This window comes from Canis lupus, chromosome 17 (genome assembly GCF_048164855.1).
Source record: "Canis lupus baileyi chromosome 17, mCanLup2.hap1, whole genome shotgun sequence".
Lineage (NCBI taxonomy): Eukaryota > Metazoa > Chordata > Mammalia > Carnivora > Canidae > Canis > Canis lupus.
The window spans coordinates 58,168,468-58,193,221 of record NC_132854.1 but is presented as its reverse complement, the minus strand read 5'-3'; the positions used below and the strand labels follow the sequence as shown (position 1 = coordinate 58,193,221).

Genomic DNA, 24,754 nt, shown 5'->3' with positions numbered 1-24,754 from the left:
TAAGTCATTTTCTGTGTTCTTGTGGTTCAGATGGACAATTATGGTTGAGAAAGACTGCTTCACAGGATGGTTTTGAGGATTAAAATGAGTTAAACCATGTTAACACTTAGATTTCTAAGAGCTCAGTGTTAGTCATTCTTTATTTGTTTTGGTAGGTTTATTATCTTGAAATACATAATTTTTCAAACTATTAACATTCATCAAATGCATTTTATCAGGCATGAAGTATTTGCAAAGCTAACTTCAATGATATGCCTGAATATTCAAACTGGCAAACTTCTATACAGATGCAAAATCCACAGGTAATATGTGAACTTCTGAATTTCAGAATCCCAGCTTAAGAAAACAGAACATTCTTGGGACAAAAATTATTGGGGCAATTTAAATATCAACTAAATATTAAATAATACTATATTGTCATGTTTGTTTTCTTAGATGTGACAAAGATGTCAGAGATGACATACAGTGTTGTAGAAGAGACAACAGCTCAAGTATCTTAAGGGGTCAAGTGTCAAATATGAGAAAAAGAAATTAAGAAAAATGGTAAAATTCTGGAACCAGGTGGAGGATTTGGAATATTCACTGTTTTCTCACTTCATCTTTTCTGCAACCTGTAACAATATTCAAAATACTATGGGGAAATGGAGAATGAGAACTTAAAAACTGATAAATGAAATATGCAGAACTAAAAATCACTAATTTCTGAAAATCCTACATAGATATAGGAACATGCATCACCTCTTATCCAAGCAAACAGGGGCATATAAGAAACAGTAGCAATTACTAGCAAAGGAGAAGCAGCCAGGAGGTGGGCTTTCAAGTAGACAAGGCAAAGGGAACCAAAGTTATGATGGAGAAAAGGTCACTGAGGATCTGCTTCTGATAAGGAGCTCATCAAATTTGGACAGTTTATCTTGTCAGGCAGAAGAAACCCAAGGCCATTTTTCTTCCAGTAACAAGTAAACTCTAAATAGAATAAATTAGCAAACGCTGAAATTAAAACTGTAGAAGCATCAATTCAAGAACGTGCCTTCTTCTTCCAGTTCCAGACACCTGGCTCACCTTGTTGAAGTCATGAACAATGTTGGCAGGATCACTGTCTGCAAATTCGGGGACAGGCACACTGATAAATTCAACCTCATCCTCCTCAAAGATCTTAATATTTTCCTCGATTGTCTGGTAGCGGGCGGCTGGGGCATCTGCAGAAGGCTCGTTTAAGAGGACGTCATCTTTGATATACTTGATTCCACAGTAGTACACGTCATCTGGCTACAGAGGGTTTAAACACTATTTCAGCAATTCAGTGGGAGACAGGTTTTTAAATGTAAGCATTACTTAAGCTGCCACCGCTATCTAAATAGCATTTTGCTGGCAAACTCTTACTTTTAGATGACAAGTCAGACAGTTTAATTACAGAGTTAACATACTCTTTAAGATGGGGTTTTGAAGCATTGTTTTTAAAAAAAATGGTTTCAGAAGGAGAAAAGTAGCTGATTTTTCCTTTACTTTTTGCAGTTGACAAAAATAGAATTTAAAGCCATTATTCATCTGGTGACAAGTAAATCTGAAGAAATACATCAGCCTATTCCCACCTGTAGGCAGTCTTTTTATAAGAGAATATATTCAGAAATGAATCATGTTTTTTTCCTAACAGAATATACTTTTAAGACTTTTTGATGTGATTCATTGATTGATTTTTCTCTTATTAGCCAAAAGAGACTTTTCCTGCAATTTTTTTTTTCAATTTTTTTTTTTTATTTATTTATGATAGTCACAGAGAGAGAGAGAGAGGCAGAGACACAGGCCGAGGGAGAAGCAGGCTCCATGCACCGGGAGCCCGATGTGGGATTCGATCCCGGGTCCCCAGGATCGCGCCCTGGGCCAAAGGCAGGCGCCAAACCGCTGCGCCACCCAGGGATCCCTTCCTGCAATTTTTATAGGAATATAGACAGTTGTGATTTTTTCCTTCATATACATTATAATTGAGAAATATCAGATTACAGCAATCATTATAAAGACTGTTTTTTAAAAAGAAAACAAAGGCTAGGAGTATATAACAAAATATTAAGACAAAAATACTATTTCTGGGGGGTGGAATTACAAATAGTTTTTTTTCTATGTCAACTATATTTCTTGTAAAAAAAATTGCATTAAAAAATATCACTAGTTAAAAAAAAAAAAAAGACGACCAGTATTTCAGTAATGTCTATCAACATCCAACTGAGCATAAACTATATACATCCCCTGGCAGAATGTTTCATTATTTTAATGACAGTTATTTATCAAGAGTTTCTCCAAATTTTAAGATGTAAAAAAAAATAAACCTACTAAATTATTGTCAAGAGAAATATATCACAAAACAGATCATAAATCATGATTATCATCAGAAGAAAAATCTGTCTTAACCCACTGGGATTACTATTAAACACTCAGTTATAGAACAACATTCAGCCCAAATTACTTCAACATCATTTCCGAAGTCACACAATGTTTACGGGGTGAACCAATGGCTGGGAAAGAGGCAGAGGGACGTGGTGCCAGTGAACTCAGTATCCAGGAGTAAAGGCTACTGTAGGGGAGTCCAAACTGGCTGACAAGTTAGAGTGTATCAATATGATAACATTTGATGTTGTCCGATGTATTGACTCAATTGGCAATTAATAATACTATACCTTAGCTACTAGAGTGGGAAAATGAAGGTTAATTTTGAAAAAAATCATACAATAATCTGTACTCTTTAGTCAGCAATGTGTCAAAAAATCATTATTCTGCTTTTAGTGACTGCCCAATAGACTCAGCAAACCCATGTTCAGATTTTTAACCACAACTGAAACATAGGACTACCAAATGGCAAAGGCCACAAATAAAAAAATGAAGGCTTAGAACAAACTTGGGCCAATTTTTTAATATGCATGAAGAAAAGGCAAAGAAGTCCTTAGCATTTTCCACTTACTTGAAGTGCAAAATATTTGTAAAGGTATGCTCCTCCTAGAATGACACCCGCAAGCATAAATGCTAGTCCAAAGCACATGCACCAACACCAGGCTCTTCTTTGGCCAACTGGTACCACTTCATCAGGGTCCTAAAATATGAAAAAGACCAACAATGGTTAATATTTTGTCTCCAGTCAGAATCACAGAAAGCTCAGGATTCAAAGAAGCCTAAAAAGCCTAAAAAGGATTATCATTTTATAAACAAAGTTATAAAGACCAAAGGACTCGGGTCTCCAATCAAAATCAACCCAGGAATTACTAGGTGGTGGTGCCAGGACTCACCGCAACGCCTCCTGAGCGGAGGCATCAGTCTCTTGGGAGAGTTCTGCTTTCAAACTCTCAACACCTCTGCTATTCCTACCTCTAGAACAGTAACATACCTTATAATTTCTATTTTCTGTGCACAACTTTTGGTGATTAAAATGTCTTCTAACACTTAAAAATTCAGAAGAGTCTACAATACAACTTTGTCATGAAATATTGTGCTAAGCCTAACCTACTACAACTTCTGTGTATATCACATTGAATTATAAAACTATGTATTAGCTTGCTATAGGGTAGTTCATATTTCACAGCATGTATAAAACCATTCCTAACAATATACAACAAAAAGTAACAGGAAAATAAAGGACAGAACAAATAATATGAAATAAATTATTTAAACAATTAAAGTCTTAAAAAATAGGACATACTTATCTAAAAATAATCCTATAATCTTACAGCCCTATCCTAAAATCAATCAATCAATCAATCAATCCCAGTTTTACAAAGGTCTTTATTTTTAAGATAGATGCAGCAGAAAAATGAGAAAATATTCAACAGAAAAAAACTTAAAAAGCCAAGAGATACATAATTAGTAAGTATTTTGATTCTGATCCACTCAAGTAAATAAATTAGCCTTAGAATGTCAAATGGGGTAACAATATTCAGTCCTTTCAATACTCCCTCTGTCCTTCTAATTCAGTTACATTACTCCATCACTTCAGTTTTGCAGCTAATTTCTTTTTTTTTTTTAATTTTTTTTTATTTATTTATGATAGTCACAGAGAGAGAGAGAGAGGCAGAGACACAGGCAGAGGGAGAAGCAGGCTCCATGCACCGGGAGCCTGACGTGGGATTCGATCCCGGGTCTCCAGGATCGCGCCCTGGGCCAAACGCAGGCGCCAAACCGCTGTGCCACCCAGGGATCCCTGCAGCTAATTTCTGATTTGTACCCAGGTTCGTGTCAAATAGCTGACAAATGAGATTAGCTGCTAGTGTTACCTAACTCATGGTTCTAGATATATCATAGAGACAGCAAAAGAAAAACTGCAAATGACTTGAAAACAACATAATAAAAGATGTTCTAGTAATATATATATGTGTGTGTGTACATATATATGTACACACACACACACACACACACACACACAGCCTCTCAAGTATATGACTGATCTTTGCTTGGAAAACAATATAGGATGGAGTAAGGGAGAAAGGAGACTTGACCCACACCTCTACCAATAAATAGGATATAAAAAGAAGAAAAATTGTTATCAACAAGGCAAGATACGGTTGAGGCAAGAATACAGTAAGAAAGAATGAAAGCAGGGGGGTGGGGGGGGCAGGGAAAGAAAGAAAGAAAGCTGAAGTCCTGTTTTCAATGCTAAGATGAGGAATTTCGACTTGATACTACTGAGATGTCCCAAGCAACCAAGAACACTTTAGGGCTGGATGGTGTGCAACTAGATTAACTGAGGTTTTAAACACAGAATTTATTAACACTCTAAGAACAAATGCCTTTTAACTTAAGGACAAGATCAAACAGTGCAGGAGCATTACACTTTGCTGCAGGTGAACTTGCCAATGTACTGTACATGGACATAAGACAAGTGCACTACAGGGGATCCCTGAGTGGCCCAGCAGTTTAGCACCTGCCTTTGGCCCAGGTTGTGATCCTGGAGTCCTGGGATCAAGTCCCACATCGGGCTCCCTGCATGGAGTCTGCTTCTCCCTCTGCCTGTGTCTCTGCCTTTCTCTCTCTCTCTCTCTCTCTGTGTCTCCCATGAATAAATAAAACTTAAAAAAAAAAAAAAAAAAGGCCAAGTGCACTACAAAGTAGTATGTAAAAAGAATAAGCCTAGACTACCTTATTAAGCCACGTAAGATACTCCATCTGTGAACAGAAAGTTACGAGAACTTTGTAAGGAATTATGAAACTTGAATGATAAAGTCTAGTATTTTGTTTGAGCCCTTGTCTGATATAAATACCTAAGGAGATAAGAAACAGTTCCTAGCATAAATAATTTTAGGGTGGAGGCAGGGCGGGGGCATGAAAATGACAGATGGAAACAGTCACTTCCAAACATTTGGTATCAGCTGCTGAAACAGTCAACTGTGCTTACAACACCCACCCTATTTGGCAGACTCCCTTCTCTAGTAGCACACAAACGAATGTATCCAAAGACCATGAGCAGACGCTTATAAAAAAATATGCAGCCCCAATGGTCAAATTGATGACAAGTTTCCAGACCTTTTAATATATCATTTTTAACTGGTGAGCAAATTTCAAGAACAAATTATAAATGTCTACCACTGGCAAAGAGCTGTGCTAGGCACTGGTATAGAGCCCCCGCCAAGAAAGAGATCATTTAGATCAGCTTGGAAAGTAAATACAAAGGGAACATAAACATGGTAATGGACAGAAGAATGTAGAGCACAGAAAAATGGATAGTGTTTGGAGTAGAATTCCCAGGGGAGAAAATACTAGAGGGGAATGTTGAAGAACAAATGCTCATTATCCACACAGAGGACAGAGTTAAAGGGCATTATATTTAGGGCAAAGAATGAATAAAATCAAGGAACCAGAAAGCACATCTCCAAAGGCCACATGTGCTATGGCTGGAGCATCCGATATGATGGGGAGGGTACAAGAAATAAGAATGGAGAGGTAACTGGGGCAGATCACAAAGGGCCTTTATGCATCATGCTATGGTGTTTGAATTCTCATGTTCATTCAAAAATCACATTTCTGGACCATGACAGTTAAAAAAATTAAATTTCTCTAGGAATTTAATTTATAAAATGTTTCACTTACCTACAGGTCATTTATTCGGCACTTCAACAATATGAACCATGGCTTAAGAATCAGAAACTAAGTCTCTGAATTGCCACATTATAGACCCAAATCCATGCACCACAGTCATGTACTTCCTAAAAGAGCTATCAGGTCCTCAAACTCCAGCTAATTTCTTTTTTTTCCTCCTCTTAATTTCTAGTGATCATTTTCCACCCTTCATTAGAGTAATTCACACATGAATCTTCTCTCTCCCTACTAGGCTATAAAGGTTCTTCTGACTATCCATTCATATTTATTTTGCATTACTGGTAGCTCCAAGCCAAGCTCAATACTTGGTTGGCACTCAACAAATATTTGATGAGTGAATTAAATTTCGATTTGTTTTTCAAAGCTTGTTTATTTCTTTAATGACCAATAAAAGTTACATCAACAGTCAGCATGATAATGAGGGGTGGAGGCAACATCAAAATTCATGACACACAACAGATAGTGGCTATTTAGCAAAGAACAGGCCTAAGTACTTATTAGCCCAGTTCAACATTTATTGGGACCTATTACTTGCAATATACTGTGCAAGATCCTATGGGAAATCCAAATGTGATTAAGACATGGCTCATGTCTTAAGCAATTTACAGTCAAAATTAACATTATTCATGAGAGATAAATGACACAGTATTACAATCTGAGTCATGGACAAAGCATTAAAATATACTGAAAACAGAAAAGGTTTTAATTATTATCAAAGTATATTTTAAATGATTAACACTTGATAAAGTAAGCTTAAAGAAAAGGCCACATAAATTAAGATTTAAGAAGAAAAGTCCCATGACCATCCCAAAACGTGTCAAAAATGCATCTGACAAACTCCCATTTATAATAAAAATCTCTTTGCTAACTGGAAAGAGGTGAAACTTCGGACTTAGACCATTAACCTTTCAAGTCAGAAATTATGAGCGCTGCCCACTAAAACTGATTGTTTCCATCCAACATTATACTAAAGAGCCTAGCTAGTACATAATCAACAAGCACAAGAACAGATATAAAGATTACAAAAAAGAACGCAAAACTATCATTATATGTAAATAATATCACTGTCTAGAAAATCTGAGAAAGTAAAATGATTCAAACTAAAGTTCAGCAAGATTGCTGAAGATCAGTAATTAAAAACCAATTGAGACAAAGATTTATATGTGATTAGTCATACCACTGTTATTCATAACTCCAAACTAGAAACCACTAGTTTCTAAATATCCACTAAATGATGAATGGATAAACTGTGCTATCCACTAAGTGATAAATGAATAAACTGTGCTATATTCATACTGAATCAAAAATATGCTAACTGAAACAAATCCAACATAAAAGATTACTTACTGCATGATTCCATTTTTATGAAATTCCAGATAAGGCAAATATAATGACAAAAAGAAGCTCAATGGTTGCCATAATCAAGAGCTGATGAAGGGATTAAAGACATATAAGGAAATTTTTTAGGATAATGAAATGTTTCCTATCTTCTTTTTTTTTAAATGTTTCCTATCTTGATGGTGGGGGATATACAGCTTTATACAATTACCATAAATTCAATCAAGTCATATAGATAGAATGGGCGAATTTTCTTGTGTGTAAATTATATTTCGATACAGGAAGTGATGGGGGAAGGGAATCAACTGAGTGCCAATGTACCAGGCAATAAGAGAAAGTCTAACAACATGAAGTGCCAGGAAAAGTGTGGAGCAATGGTAATTAAAGTTGGCAGGAGTTGGTATAATTGCTTGGAGACTTCCTGGGATCCCTGGGTGGCGCAGCGGTTTGGCGCCTGCCTTTGGCCCAGGGCTCGATCCTGGAGACCCAGGATCGAATCCCACATCGGGCTCCCGGTGCATGGAGCCTGCTTCTCCCTCTGCCTGTGTCTCTGCTTCTCTCTCTCTCTCTGTGACTATCATAAAAAAAAAAAAAAAAAAAAAAAGAAAGTTAAAAAAATAATTGCTTGGAGAAAAATCTGGTGGTATCTAATAAAATTAAAGACACACATACAGTTTTCATTCCTAGGAATATGGCCCTAGATAAAGTTTTATACGTGTACATAAAGAAAAAGGTCCAATAATGATTACTGCAGAATGGTCAATAAAAAAATTAGAAATAACCTACATGTCCATCAAGTAGAGAAGTATTATAGGTTCACATAATAATAGTTAAAATCAATTAGCATAGTTGATTTGAAGCTCTCACACACATAATGCCAAGGATTTTTTTTTTTTTTTAAGGCAAGTTGGGTATTACCAGTATATGATATTTTAGACTTTAAAAACATATCAAATGGTACTACAAATTCTCTGGTCTTATATGCCTGAGTTATTTCATAAATCAAGGACAACAACAAAACTCAACAACCAAAAAAAAAAGGGAAATCACTCATAATAAACAGGGCTTCTTTGCCAGGGTATAGGAGTTTACCTAGCCTAATTTAAAACAAGTCACAGAGACACTTCCTCCCCTTGTACTACAATAAAACTGGTACACCTTAAATTATGCTGATAAGGTAAAAGAACTCCCACAGGTGCTGTACAATTATCATCTCATTAATCTTCCAATAAAACCTCAAGTTTTTATCCCAGTTTATAAATGAAGACACTGAAGCAACACGCTGGCCTATAATCACCCCTCTACAGTACTATGAAAAGACACAGGTTTTGGAAGCATTCTTGCTTTCTCACTGCACTAATTTCTGGTTCAAATAAATTTTATCATCATATGATAAAGTAAAATTACTTAACCAATTTATTTTAAGCAAAATGAAGGGTAAATTCTGTTCTGGTACTTCAATTAGTTAAGAATTAGGTCACCTCAGTCAGTTCCCTAAGAGGCTTCAGTAAATGTGCTTCCATTTAAACTTAACTCAGACAAAACACAAGGGTTTTCATATAATTTTGATTTTGTTCCTATACTAACAAATCACTTCACATCTTCAGGCACTTCTATTTGAGCCTTCTTTATAGAATGAATGAAGACACATTTTTTCCAAAGCTCTCAAATATACTATTATGCGATTATTATAGCCAAATGCAATCACAAAGCTATAGGAACCAGAATACAGAAGAAAATCTCTCTTAGGGTTAAAAATTATATTAGCATAGAAAGAAAAGAGAAGAGAGAGAAAGAAGAGAAGAGAAGAGAAGAGAAGAGAAAGGAGGGAGGGAAGGAAGAAGGAGGGAAAGAGAGGTAGCATAAAAATGCTTTAAGCATAAAAACGAGACAGAAATACAAAAATATCAATACAATTTATTCAACTCAAAGCAGCATGAACTACTTACTGAACCTTCAGAAATAGAAGTTATTTAGAAACATGTACACTTTTAAAATACATTTGGCAATATGGATAATTATGGAGATGCACAGGCAGCTGCCCATGGACATGGCTGGTCAATATACTATTTTCCAAAATACAGAATTTGCTGCCAACGCTAAAAAAAAAATCTGATTCAAATGTTTACAAATCAATGTTTTAGTTTTCTCAACTCATAATTTTTTCCCCCAGTTTAAGACTCAACATACTAAATTCTTTTCTACTCTGTTGCTTCGTTTTGAACCTTGATCTTCATTTTCTGCTGTGACTGGGTAATACGTCCTTCTATGAACCTGACTTTATAAAACCACCAGTTTAAATCATTGCCCATATTAAGGATTTTGACTTCTGAGTTTCAGACTGGATTAACATTCTGAATAAAGAACCTTAATATTTTAAATGACACAACAGGCATTTTCTTACAAACATCAAATCCAAATTCGGAAGGCATCAGCAGACCAAAATGGTGACAGATAAGAGGTGGAATGGAATGAGCCCAGAGAAAATCAAGGGTGGAGAGCTACAGGAATCCAAGATCTTTTCCAGACAACTTCTAGTTCCCAGAAAAGATTTTAAAAAGTGAGAACGACAGAAGGCCATTTGGTTGTAATACCATCTAGGGCCCCTGGGTGGCTCAGTGGTTGAGCGTCTGCCTTTGGCTCAGGTCCTAGGATGGAGTCCTGCAAGTCTTCATTGGGCTCCCCACGGGGAGCCTGCTTTTCCCTCTGCCTGTTTCTCTGCCTCTTTCTGTGTCTCTCATGAATAAATAAATCTTTAAAAAACCTAAGAACCTAAGAAAAACCTAAAAAACCTAAGAAAAAACCTAAGAACAATAGCAGTTTTTTCCTAAGACCCAAGTAAATGATCCTAAAGAAGCTGGAAAGGACAGAAGACAAAACTGAAAAGATGGACAGCAGATGAAAAATATCAGAATCCTGGAGGAAGGGAAAGAGTTGCACAAGTTTAATTTATGTCTTAATTATGCCATCCTAAACATGGATTAATAATAGCACCTATCTCACAGGGTTGTTGTAAGGAAAGGAAACGTGAAATATTTACATCATTGCTTGGTACACAGTAAACAGTAAGTGCTCAATAGATAGCTATTACTATCCCACCACCATCTGATTTAGCTGAGAAAGGTTAAGCTGAAGTATCCACTGGCGTTGAAGCCAATAAAAAGCAATCTACAACAGAATCCTGAAAAGGCCAAATGGAAAAAGATTTACAGTACTTAAGGGCAAAATTAAATCACTTCCCATTCCAGTAAGAATTTTAAAACAACAAACAAATCCTGGTTATCATTTAAGATCTACTTAAAAATTTTCCAAAATGCTTTCCTAGCTATATCCTTAGATCCACAAAAGTTATGTAGGTAACGGCTCCAACAGATTAGTATTACGGAGAATACCAGTGCCCTTCATTTACCATTGGTACATGTTCTGGTACATGTTCTATTCACCTTACACATTAGCTTTCTTTCCCAAGGATGGAGGCATCAAAAAGACGTGATGGAGTGATCTGTTCATTATTAATAGCACTGATTATCAAATATATATTCTGCTATATTAACACAAGATCTATGGCTAAAAAGCTAAAATCTATAAAGACATCAACATCTGTCGACGTTTTGTCTGGTTCATTTAAATTAGTAACTGAATTATGCTTTCTCATTTTACTTTTCAAATAAGACTGCTACTATCTCAACTAAGGTGAAAAAGTCCATGTGACAAATGTTGTGTCTGGCACACAAAAAGGAAGTCATTTTCCAAGTGCTCAGAATCATATGGATAATAGAGTTATTTTACACTTGGACTAAAGAGGTTTAAAACTGAGAAACTGGGGTGCCTGGTGTGCAACTCTTGATCTTGGGGTTGTAGGTTCAAGCCCCACATTGGGTATAAAGATTACTTAAAATAATAATAATAAATAATAAAAATATAAAGTGAGAAATCAACAGAAAATACAATGTCTATAAAACAAATTTTTCATTAATGTCCTTTTTTTGTGAACAAATCCTACAATACACAGCTGCAATACAGAAAAAAAAGAAATGAGATTTTTAAACCATTGCATAATATTTAAACTATTGTGAAATATTATGAAACCTGAAAAAAAATATTGGCATTATATAAAATTGGCACAGGCTTAGGGTAAAAAAATAGGTCAGAACTAGCAAAAAAAAAAACACCTAAAATGCTTTTAGTGCTGGATCACAACTTAATTACTTTATATCATTAGGGACAAGTAGAGTATCTGACACAAAGCAGAATGTTAATACAGGAATATCTTAACCATTCTCTATTCCTTTTTCTACATTTTTTAAAGACAGCCATTATTCTTCAAGGTGTTTATTCATCTACACTGAAGAGAACTTTCTATTTTAGGAAGTAAAATTTCAGGAGACTTTCTTCCTGCTTTTTTTTTAAGTAGAGCCTACTTAAGGCTCCATACCCAATGTGGGGCTTGAACTCAGAACCCTGAGATCAAGAGTCCCATGCATCACTGACTAAGCCAGCCAGGTGCCCCAGATTTTCAAATTCATATTGGTGAGATCTAAAGATATGTAGTCAACAGCATTATATAGAACTGTTACTTATTGTTAATCATAGCTTTTACTAAAGATAAAGTGCTCAAGATAGGTTTTTTTCTGCCATCAGCTAAATTATGAGTTCCTATTGTTCCTAATAAGAATATCAACTCTTATTTTCTTAAAACTTGAAGTGTGATAGGAATGTTCTATTCCCTATAATTCATTATAAAATTAAGTGTCAAGATTAGAGAGCGGAAAAAAGCAAACTTGTTCTGGAATCATTTTTGTATAAATCTTGGATTTTAATATCATTCAATGAGATAATTACACATTCATATTCAAATATGAGTAATTCCATTTAAAGTGCAGAACCATTTTTTTTTTTTTAAGATTTTTATTTATTTATTCATGAGAGACCCACAGAGAGAGGCAGAGACACAGGCAGAGGGAGAAGCAGGCTCCATGCAGGAAGCCCAACACGGGACTCAATCCCAGGACTCCAGGATCAGGTCCTGGGCTGAAGGCGGCACTAAACCGCTGAGCCACCTGGGCCGCACAAAAGTGCAGAACTCTTCATAAAAGAAAATCTAAGTATATTCTTCTAAAAGTGTAAAAAATTTAAATGTGGAAAGTGACATTTTCTGTCCAAGTTTATTTTAAAGTTAGACAAAATGACTACTGGAAAAAAATTCCAGTTCTTGAGATCAGAGATATTTGTCTATCGTGAACATGTAAAAATTACTTTGAACCTATGCCCAGCACCAAGTACATGTACAATACACAATCAGTAGTTACTAGATCTTGCTCCCTTATTCCACCACTCTCCAGGCTCTTAGATCCAGGGGTGTTGTTTTCTTGTGACTTGTAACATTTAAGTAGGCTGTGATTAATTTGGCCTACCGGTTGGTCTCTCTCAGCTATACTAGGTGCTACTTAAAAACTGGGATGCTTAGTAATTTTTAAATTCATAATATAGTGTCTGGCCATGAAGTAAGGTGCCTCTGAATATGTGATCAGTGTAGTTTTCAGGAAAAAAAAAAAAAAAAGATCAACTATGGAAGGACCATGAAAGGACATTTAGTGCAACACATCATTTTACAGATAAATATAATGAGGCCCAAAGTAGTTAAGTAAAATTATTTGTGTAGCATCTCAAATTAATAAGGCCTGAATGTCCTCTACATGTACATCTTAGGGAAGGAAAAGCATGAAGCTATTATATCAACTATTTGACTAAATAATAGCTTATGCAAATTAATAGTAAGTGAAGTGACACCATGTCACAATAGGATAATGCTCATATCCAATCAGAAATGACTTAGCCTCAGCTTCCACAGAATTCTGCTATCATGAACTTACCTAAATTGAGCTACACTCATAATAAGCACCATGTATTAACTATACAACAGTAGTGTTATTATGTTGAAAAAATTAATAGGATTTTTCTCTGTTCATCAAATTACAATGGGCAGTAACAGGAATATTAAAATCATATGCACGTGAAACAAAAACAAAGTAAACTAACTCCGGCTTACAAGCATATAAGCATTTGAAAGTAAATAGAAAAGGCAAGATATTAATTACAATAATGAAACTTAAGTAGAATAACAAAGTCATGAAGCAAAATCACAAAATTGGTAGTAAGTGGTCACTAAAATAACTCATGAGGGAGACAGCCTTGGAACTGTAAAGAGAGACACCAAAAGATGCTTCATGTACTTTGTAGGCCATCCTGTCTGACCTTACAACTAGTGCTAATATGGGGTGCCTGGCTGGCTCAGATGGAAGAGGCATGTGACTCTTTATCTTGGGGGTCATGAGTTTGAGCCCCACATTGGGTGTAGAGATTACTTAAATAAGTAAATAAATGTAAAAACAAACAACTAGGGCTAATAATAATAATGTAGACAAAAATGGTTTCCATTTGTATCTATTATGAAAAGTCTACTTTCAATGTTAAAGGAAATATTCTACTAAATCTTTAAAAAGATAGCAAGACAGCAGTTAGCAGTCCTATGACTGATTTCCAGTTAAATGATAATGTTTACCTCTTCCTGAAAGCTCGACAGAGTAAATAATAAAGGGATAAACAAATAAATCAATAAATCTTAAGCCAGAGAATGGAAATGAATGACCTCAAACAAACTACATCAATAAAAATTTCAAAAGCCAGAAGCATAAAGAAAAAAAAATCTCAAGCTTCTGGAGGGAAAGAAAAAAAAAAACCCAAAAATAAATTGGTCATGTACAAATAACCAGGAATCAGAATGACATCAGACCAGAAGATAATGAAGTAATGCCATCAAATTGCTGAAAGAAAATTATGCTAACATAGAATTTTATACCCAAATCAATTACCAATTAACTGTGAGGACAGATTAGATTCCCAGATATGTTAAGTTTTTTAAAAAATTAATCTGATGGGATCCCTGGGTGGCTCAGCAGTTTAGCGGCTGCCTTCCGCCCAGAGCCTGATCCTGGGGTCCCGGGATCGAGTCCCGCATGGAGTCTGCTTCTCCCTCTGCCTGTGTCTCTCATGAATAAATAAATAAAATCTTTTTAAAAATAATTTAATCTGATACTTTTTCTCAGATTCATAAAACTGCAGATCCAACACAGGATAAATACAAAGCCAATTCAATTCCAGGATGGTAATTACTCTCAGGCGTCTGGATAGCAATATGCCTAGATTACAACCAGTCTGGATGGTAGACCGAAGAATGACAAATGAAATACCGCCAAGAAAAATACAAAACTCAATAAGTTACCTAATAACTTATTGAGTTTTGTATTTTTCTTGGCGGTATTTCCTAATAAGTTTGTAAATACACAAAGGCAATTAATTATACTGCTGTCAAAGTCTGAGGATGAAGTAGCAAAAAGTACACAGAAAATTAAAGCAATCCTTTTGACCAATTAATAAATCCAGGGAAAATAAAGAGATTTGGAAAGATATAGAACCAAGTTATACTACATTACCCAGGTTTAATAATGTTTATATCAATTACAATAAAAGCATGGAATATCAATAAAACCAGAAACCACAACTATACCTTAAGATGGAATGTTTTTAGTATGTTAATTGATAAGAGGTAAAATATTCACTTTCCATATTAGGAAGCCAGTAGGTGATATCTAAAATTGCAAAAACAAAAACCAACAACAGCAGCATAAGCAAATATATAGAGTATGTGTTTTCCAAATGTAGTCCAGGGACACCCTTCTAGGAGTTTCACAAGGTCAAAACTATTCTCCTAACAAAAATAAAAATAATAAAACTAAATAAAATAAAATAAAAATAAGACACTTTTTTTTTCATTCTCACTTTCTGACTAGTGTAAAGTTTTCCCAGAAGCTGAATGTATGATAGCACAATAGGCTGACCACAGAATCTGATGTGTGAATCTGCTATTATTAATAGTCTTCTACTTGCTATTCAGTAGAGTTGCATAAATGCAAAAGTGTTACCTTTACTCTTCTTAAAAATTTCTGGTTATTTGGAAAATTTTAATATTCATAAAAATGTTACATGTTTATGGTAACTTACGGTAATGTGATATAGGTATTCTATTGCTATTTTAAATTAAAGTTTTAATTTCTAATATAGTAAATATCAATAGATATAACCTACACAAATCAAAACCTCTATGAGATCCTCAACAATTTTTAAGAGTACAAAGGGGGGTTTGAGACCAAAAAGTTTGAGAACCACTGATCTATAGAAATAAGAAGCTAGGATCATTATATGGCTGGGCAGACTGTCCTGCGTACGAGGAAATCAACAGAGCCAGAATCCAGTTTGTACTCTGCTCACCAAAACCACAGAGGGCACCCTTTTTCTATTTTGCATAAAGCCTAGAAGCTGGAGTGAACCCAATTGCCTTAAATTAATCTTCAAAGATAGAAATTAGATTAGTGGTTGCCTCTAAGGGGAGAGGACAGAGTCTAAAAGGACATGAGCACTTTCTGATTTGAAAGCAATGTTCTATCTTGCCTGGGTTGTTATTCAGGTGCATATATTTAAAATTATGTAACTGTACACTCAATCAGCATTGTACTGTATATAACTACAGTGTAATTTTCAAAAGTGGGTTCCTCGGTGATAGGGCAGGACTATTTGTATTTTAAAACTAAGTATTGGGACGCCTGGGGGACTCAGAGGTTGAGTGTCTGCCTTCAGCTCAGCGTGTGAGCCTGGGGTCCCAGGATCCAGTCGCGCACTGGGCTCCCCACAGGGATCCTGCTTCTCCTTCTGCCTGTGTCTCTGCCTCTCTCCGTGTCTCTCATGAATAAATTAAATCTAAATAAAAACAAAACAAAACAACAACAACAACAACAAAACTAAGTATTATTTGGTAAAACCCAAAATTAAATTTACAGAATTCTATCAACATCCTTTATGTAATGGAGAAAGAAATACCCACTTTTAAGTGAAAATGGATACAACTACTAAGGGTCTTCCATTACAGGAAGGACTCTTCAGCAGAATACCTTGGAGAGGGTGATTTAACAATACTGTTATGTAAACTGACATGTGACATAGGGATAAACAGAAGTAAACCCCAAAACAAGAATGGGGGAGGGGGGAGTGGGACTTTATTCTAATAGATGGGAATGGAGGAAATGCATTAATATTTAACTAGTTTCTATGTAGCAGGCATTGTGAATATCATCCCAACAACACTCTAGGGCTGGTGCCACCAGTCGATTTTGCAAATGAGGGAACAGAGATGTGGGGAAGTCTCCTGACTTGTCCAAGTTACTAGATCCAGGTTACAACATGAACTTTTGCCAGTAGGATCTCACCCTATCTGAAAGTGGCTTTAAGTTTGTGGCATGGGTCTATTAAAAAGCAAAACAGAAATTAGTAACTGCTCTGCTTCATGAATTTTATGTCTATCTTATTATCTTCACTTCTAGAAATCTTTTTAAGTTTACTTAAAACAAGTGACATCTGCAAAGCTGAATCAAAGCCAACAGGAAAACTAGACAGATGCTGCATTTACTCTCGCATCACACGGCTGTTTAACAATCTGAGGAATGCCAAATCCTGTGACACTTGTAGTAGTTGTAAGTAATAGTAATGGTAGGAGTAATAACTGCAGCTAATGTCCACTGAGTCTTTTTTTTTTTTTTTAAATGGGAGAAAGGAGGTGGGGAAGGGCAGAGGGAGAGAGAATCTTAAGCAGATTCCATGGGCCAGCACAAGGAGCACGAAACAGGCTCGATCTCAACCCTGAGATCATGACCCAAGCTAAAATCAAGAATCAGCGGCTTCTGGGGGTGAGCCACCCAGGTACCCTAATGTCTACTGGGTCTTACTCTCACCCTATTGTAGGCATGGTGAGGAACTTTTTACAGTTCATGATATTCCTCATTTTGCTGAAGGAGAAACTGAGACAGAGCTGAAGTCACTTACCCCATTGTGTCACAGTTAAGTGGCAGAGACGGGATTTAAACCGTAAAGTAGAATTGCATAGTCTGAGTTTCAGTAAGTTGACAATACCGCTTCTTGAACTGTACCTCTTTACTGAGCAAGGGGATTGGGGCAAAAGGGAGAAATTGGTTGATGCTCCCCCCCTCCAGCCATTTAAAAATGTAAAAATAACTCTTAGCTCATGGACCCTACAAAAACAAGCAGCAGGCCACATCTGGACATGTGGGCCATAATTTGCCAGCTGGGCTTTCCACTGTTAGGGAGATTCAAACAGTGGCCCACGTCAGGCCGTATTTTTACCTGAAATTCCTGTGTAAGTCAGATGTGAATACTCAAGTTTCAAGTAAAAACCCCATTTCTAGCTTGCCCTTTAAAGACTGGAGAACCAAACAATACTGGATCCTCCTTTTTTCTTTTTAATGAAAAATAAATATTTAAATCGTGGGGATCCCTGGGTGGCTCAGCAGTTTAGCACCTGCTTTCAGCCCAGGGCATGATCCTGGAGTTCTGGGATCGAGTCCCACATCGGGCTCCCTGCCTGGAGCCTGCTTCTCCCTCTGCCTGTGTCTCTGCCTCTCTCTGTGTCTCTCAGGAATAAATAAATAAAAATCTTTAAAATACATATATATTTAAATCAGCTTCACTGATTCTGCTTGGGCCCCAGGGGCCTTGAGTTTGCCATCTCTGCTTAACAGTCTAGCACTGCCCTGGCTAACGCTGAGAGCTTGCTTGGGAAGCAAGGAAAAAATGAACTGAAGGAGAAAGCTATAAATTGAAAGGTAAGAACTGGCAGAGTAGGGTATACAGCAGAACAGAAATGCTACAAAGGTTGGCTGAGAATTTTAAGAAATGCTGATGCAGACAGACTGATTCTGGGAATCAGCTTTCCCAGCACTAAAGCTCGGTCTTCTTTTGGATGCTGCAGTGATTCAAGTAATCACCTAACTATGCAACTTACCTTTTTGGGTTTTATATGAAATAATTTTAAACATGCTAATCACACTTAAAGCAGAGAAAACAACTCAAGATTTAAGCTTTATTCTTCATACATTCTGGAAAATAGACAAACTTTTAAAAATTTTGGCATTAAAACAAATCTCCAAATATACAGAAGTCCATCAAAACCGTTTCTTAAAGTATGAAATTCAACTGTCAATAAGTTTATGCAAATATTTTAAAATCTCCAAGTACTGATTGATATCTAACACCATAATTCATGTCTATTTCCCAAATAAATTCCCTAGATATCTAACTCAAAAATGTATTTATAAGTTAGGCAAATTTTATTTATATTCATTTCTGATACATTACATATATATATACATTTGCTCTAAGTCATACAATTACTGCTGGAAGCTTGTTAATACTAAAAGATAAGACATTAAATGAAAAATTAAAGTATCCCTCTATTATAAAAATAAGAGTAAGTTCTTCATTTCTATAACTCAAGATTAAGGTTCTTCTGCTTAAGAATAAAGTCTATGTTCATTCTTACGGATTTTTCCCCAAATGGTAGAATTATAGAAATAGTTCATAAAGTTCCTTCCTCCCCTCAAATCAATTAAAGAGCTTTATAGAAATCTTTAATTGTTGAAAATAATTTTGTTCATTCAATTGTTGGTAACATATGAAAGAGGATTATAACATTATAGCTATCTTTAGCCATCAAGAATATGTATCATAAACACTAATTAAAGGGGATAATCACAATTAAATGATTTTTTAATGATGTTCTTAGGTCATATCTGCAATAAAATTTCTAATTTTCAACTTTCAGCCATCTACCCTGTAAAAGACATTCACTGTTGTGCAAAGAAAATGGGAGCCAGGAAATAACTTTATACATAAGCTTCTTGAAGAACTAGCTCCACTGTCACTATCTTCTGTATCATTTGGACAAAAACCACCTCATTGAGAAATTCAGAATTGTCAAATCCTTTAACAGGCAGCAGTTATGACCTGAAAGTTCTTTGATGGCAAAGTCCTTAACTCCTCCAGTCTGCGTTCTAATAAAAATTTCCAAGTTAACCTAAGCGTTTAGGAGGATGAATTCATCAATATTGTATTTGTAAAGACCTAAATATCGTCTGGATCTTCCTCTACTGGCACTATGATATACATAGCAATCCAAATAACTTTAGTTACAATACGAAATCAGAAAGTATTTCTTCTTGGAAAAAAAAAAGACACCCCAGATATTTAAATTATGGATATAGAACAAGAGAAATAAAATGTCCCAGAATGACTTACTACTTTGGATGAACATTTAAGGCAAGTCAAGCTTTAGTGATAATACATAATCAAAACTTTATAAGTTAAATACTCCATCAACTTAAATAAGCCTGTGCCATGTGTTCTAAGAGATACTTCTGTTTAAAAAAAAAAAAAACTTACATTCACTTAAACCTCTTATATAGCAGAGCTAAATTCCATAACATCTTACGGGGTTATGATTTTGCTAATAATATACTCAATTCTGTTTAGTCCAGACAAAATATGTTTAAGGTGACATTGTGAAGCCCAAGCAGGTAACTTGTCCTCCAAATGTGCAATACGCAAGCTCGTCCAACCTTTGTCCACCCTCCGCAGCAGCAGCAGCAGCAGCAGCAGCAGGAACCCGTGAGGGACGCACATGCAGGGTCAGGGGCACCCAGCCTGCCAACTCACGTGCTATGCACAGGAGCAATAAATTTATCTCCCAGGATGGAGCTCTCACACATCAGCTATCAATACTCTCAGGGAGAACCAAAATGTAAGGACTCTAAGTTTCTACTGGCAACTGTTTACAAACACTAAATTACACAACTAGGTAATGATATGTACTTCCTTTAAAAAGAACCAAGCTCCCAATCTCTTCTCTAAAGGTCAACACATTTCAGTAAATGTCATCATATATTGTTCCTTCTTATCCCCAATCCCCCACCCCCCAAAAAACAAAACAAAACAAAAAACGCACAGACACCAAAAAGCTAAATTACTAAGCCCATCATTCCTATGTATGTATGCATACAGGAAATACCAGAAAGTGTAAGGAACTAGGGTCCAAAGAGCCTTGTTGTAATGGGTAACTCAAAACTTAACTGGGTTAGTAGTCCTGTACTTTTTTTCTCCCACTTCCATGTGGCCCCATCTTCTCTCCTACACAAGCACTTTCTTTTTCTCTCCCTTTAACCTGTACAATTACAATGCAAGGTAGAGGAGCAGCAACACTGTATTTCCGCAGTAAGGCTTGCAGGGATACCTATGAAGCAAATTTAAGCTTTCTGGGTCTTGATATGGGGAAAGGTGTTTCATAATCAGGCATTACAAAAAAAAAAAAAAAAAGAGCTGTTGACAACTACTGCTCTCAAGTAAGGTAACCCGAAATAAAAATTTGGTTTATTACATACTACCTTGGTCCATTTATTTTCTCTTTGACCCACTGCTACTTAGTATGAAGAAGGAATGTAACATGCCAAACACAGGGAAGACGAAAGCAAACAGTCTGGTTAGGATGAGGAGGTAGTTGTTATTTCTCCACAATTAAAACAATTTAATTCCTGCCAAATATAGTTATGTAATCCTAACATCTTCATAGAATTTTAAAACTGGAAGAGTATTTACAGACTATGTGGTCCTACCTTCTCGTTTTACAGATAAGGAAAGTGAAAACTTAAGTCTAAGATCAAGCAGTTATGCAATGACAAAACTGGGACTTCTGACTCAGTACATTAAGCATTTTCTTTGATATTTGCAAAGATATAACAGCTTGCCAAAGCTCAAAGTTATAGACACAAACATGAAAGAACTGCCGCCTGTAACATAAAACATGCATGTAATTTCAAATTTGCCTGTTACAAAAAAAAAACCAGAGATCATACTCTGCTATTTCCGTTATCTCTGAGCTTTGTGTGCCAGTAGGGACAGGCAGAGAGAGGAAGGGGAAAAATTAAGGGGAAATTGTAGGAAACGAATAGTAAATAGCAATCTAGTTGAGATCATCAATAGACAGGACAGTTGGAGTTGACAGCCACCAAGAGACAAGACTGAAACACAGGGCTATGGAACTGCTTTCAGAGGGTTCTCCACCTGCAATGAGAAAAGAGCTAAAGAAAGAGCGAAAGACAGGAGCAACACTGAAGTACCGGAATGTGTGTTACATAAGACAGCTGACTGGCGTGATCAGAATTCTTGGTGGTAGAGAGACCAGAATTCTTTGGTAGATTCTAAGGTAGCAGACTCTGCATTTTAAAACCAGAATCCAAGAGGACACCAGGGCAGGTGACCCCTAAGTGTACATTTTGAGAAACAAATAGCTTCTAGATATTGTGGTCTAGGAGCCCTTTAAATGTACTAAAAACTTCTTGTTGGGGAGTTCTGGTCCATAACTAGCTTCACTTTGATTCTCTGAACCAACCGGGCAGGCAAGGAAATGCCCCAGGGCAAGCACATGGAAGGCTGATTCTGTGCAGAATCCGGGCAAACTCGGGGTTGCCATAAAGTCACCCCGAGGAGCTAGAGCACATTATGTAATCACAGCCCAAGCTCAGACGAAGGGATCGGAAGTTCCTTCACAAGGTCTGTTGTGAAGCAAAGTTTTCATGTACCGTTAAGTGACTGACGATTAGGATTCTACACTTCAGGTAGAGCAATATTTTGTCACTCACTGAAGAAAAGGCGGCTTTGAGCTTTATAGCTAGAAAAACAATCCGTCCTTTTTTTCTCTGCCTATTCATCCGTGACGGCTGCGTGGTTACAAAGGAATACGCTGGCCCTCACAGCTCAGTGCCAGTATTTTTATTTGGATACGGGATCTAAGAAGATCAAAATAGAAAATAATGCACAGAGCTACCAACGGCTATTTTTCACAGCGGCTGTGACCACAAAATTTGAGTATGGTGAAACTGAGTGTCTAAAAACAGGGTTAACATTTCAGAAATGACAGAAAACATCAAAAGTCAGAATGTAAAGCTGTCTAGCAAATTAATTCTGACTTTTATCCCGAGTTCCAAATCTCCTTCAATACGGAGAAAAGAGAAAAGCCCTCTGGAGTGACATCATCCGATGCTTTCTCCCTCTCTCTCTCTCTCTTTTTTTTAAAGGGGAAGAATTATATTTATTTACAGGATTTAAAAAAGATATATAATAAGATTAAAATCTCTATTATGTATCTGTGACTGTTATGACAGGGCACTTGACAATCTATTTTAGGTCCAATGAATGTTAGATAAACATAGAGCTAAGATAATAATTTGCTACTGGAATTATCCCTCTGTGCATTCCAAACATTTTCTTTTAAAACTGAGACTGTTTGCAATGGATTCGGAAAAACAGTACCAGTACCAAAACTCTTAATCTTTTTAGGGAATCAGCTCACTCAATCAGTTCCTATTTCTTTTCTTTTTTTTATTTTTTAATTTTTTTTCACTGTTCCTATTTCAAGGAAAGGCAGTCATTTAAAAATCAACCCCTGACGTTTTTAAGAACATCCCCCCCCCCCCCCAAAAAAAAGTACAGGCACATCCAGGGTAACATCACCATCTCAAATTTTTTAATAGAATATTACTGTCACATCTTTCAACAGGTAATTTTCATTAAACTGTATTTTTAAAAAATTACACTTCTTACTCCCACCTGCACACGACTACTGGGTTTTTTTGAAGCTAAAGCTAAGTTCACCCTACCGATTAACAGGTCTTGAGAAACACTAAGGAAAAAACAAAGTCGTGCAACCTAAATAACTCCCACAGTTAATTTCTACAGGGTTGAATTTGCGCGGCCTCCAGAAGATCTCGTGGAAAATAGGCTGTGGGGCTTTCCTTTCTAACTCCTGAGCCCATCACAAGCTTGTTCTAAATAAATCATTGCAGGAATCCGCTGAAAGTTAGCACCGTTCTAGCTCTGCTCCTGATTTTTCATTAGGGCTAAAAGGGGGAGTCTTGTTAAGTAACTAAATAAATTAGGACAGAAGGGGGAATCTTGTTAAAGAAGAAGGAAGGACTAAAAAGGGGATTTTGTAAAATAAATAAGGACTAAAAGAGGGATTTTGTAAAATAAATAAATGAAAGTAAAATAAAATAATAGAGGATTTATAATAATAAAGGAGGATTTTATAATAAAGGAGAACTTTTAATAATAAAGGATTTTATAATTAATAAAGAATTTTATAATAATGATGGAGAATTTTATAATAATAGTAATAAAGGAGGATTTATAATAATTAACAAAGGAGGATTTTATGATAATAAAAAATCTTAAAAAGGATGTTATAATAATAAAGGGGGGTTTATAATAATAAAGGAGGATTTTATAATAAAAATTTTAAAAAGAAAAAAAATTTTAAAAAGGATGTTATAATAATAAAGGATTTTATAATAATAATAATAAAGGAAGATTTTATAATAATAGTAGTAAAGGAGGGTTTTATAATATTAATAAAGGAAGATTTTATAATAACAGTAGTAAAGGAGGGTTTTATAATAATAAAGGAGGATTTTATAAGAATTTTAAAAAGAATTTTATAATAATAATAAAGGAAGATTTGATAATAAAGGAGGACTTTATAATAACAAAGGATTTAGCAATAATAATCATAAGGGACTTAATGATGCTGATGCTAATACTAACACTAACACTAACAGCAACGGCAAGGGAGGCCCCCGGGCGCCGCGGGCTCTGCGGCCCGTCCCCGGCAGCCCCGGGACCGCGCTCGCGCCGCCCCTCCCGGCAGGTCCCTCCCGGCAGGTCCCGCCCGCCGCCCCCGGGGCCGCCGGGACGCAGGTGGAGGAGTCGGCGCCGCCCCCGCCCGGGACGAGGGCAGGCGGCGGCCCGGGTGACGTCAGCCGCCCCAGGCCGCGGGGTCGGCGCCGCGGGCGGGGGCGCGTCCAGGCGGAACGAGGCCCCGCGGGCGCACACGCGCCTCCCGCCGCAGCCGACGGCGCCGCGGCCCCGCGGAGGAGGGGGAGGGAGGAGGGGGAGGGAGGAGGGGGAGGGAGGAGGGGGAGGGGGGAGGGAGGAGGGGGAGGGGGGAGGGGGAGGAGGAGGAGGGGGAGAAGGGGGAGGAGCGGCGCCCGGCCCCCCGCCCCCGCCCCCGCCCGGCCCGGCCCCGGACCTTGCAGTCCACCGCGACGGCGTCGGGGGGGATGATGAGCGCCTCCTCGCCGCACTTGGGCTCGTCCTTCTTGGCCTCCTTCTGGGCCAGAGCCGAGTTGAACGTCACCTTCACCATGGCGCGGCCTGGGGCGCCCTCGGCGGGCGGCGGGCGCGGGCGCGGGGCGCGGGGCGCGGGGCGCGGGCGGCGGGCTCCGGCGGCAGCCTCCTCGGCCGGGCTCCGGCGGCGGCTCGGGACGGACGAGCGGCTCCGCGGCGGCTGAGGCGGCGACTGCGGCACCGCTCCCGCAGCCTCGCAGCT

The 24,754-nt window shown here is 37.3% G+C and overlaps 1 protein-coding gene across 1 annotated transcript in view; it reads right to left on the bottom strand.

Annotated features, from left to right (window-relative positions):
* The window catches only part of ITM2B (integral membrane protein 2B), a 27,976-nt gene extending 3,222 nt beyond the window's left edge, over window positions 1–24,754 (bottom strand). The window contains exons 1-3 of the mRNA XM_072783135.1: window positions 24,455–24,754; window positions 2,954–3,082; window positions 1,063–1,269 (exon numbers count right to left, since the gene is read on the bottom strand). Coding sequence (XP_072639236.1) covers window positions 1,063–1,269; window positions 2,954–3,082; window positions 24,455–24,571 — 453 coding nt within the window. The 5' untranslated portion in view covers window positions 24,572–24,754. The remainder of the gene's footprint in view (window positions 1–1,062; window positions 1,270–2,953; window positions 3,083–24,454) is intronic.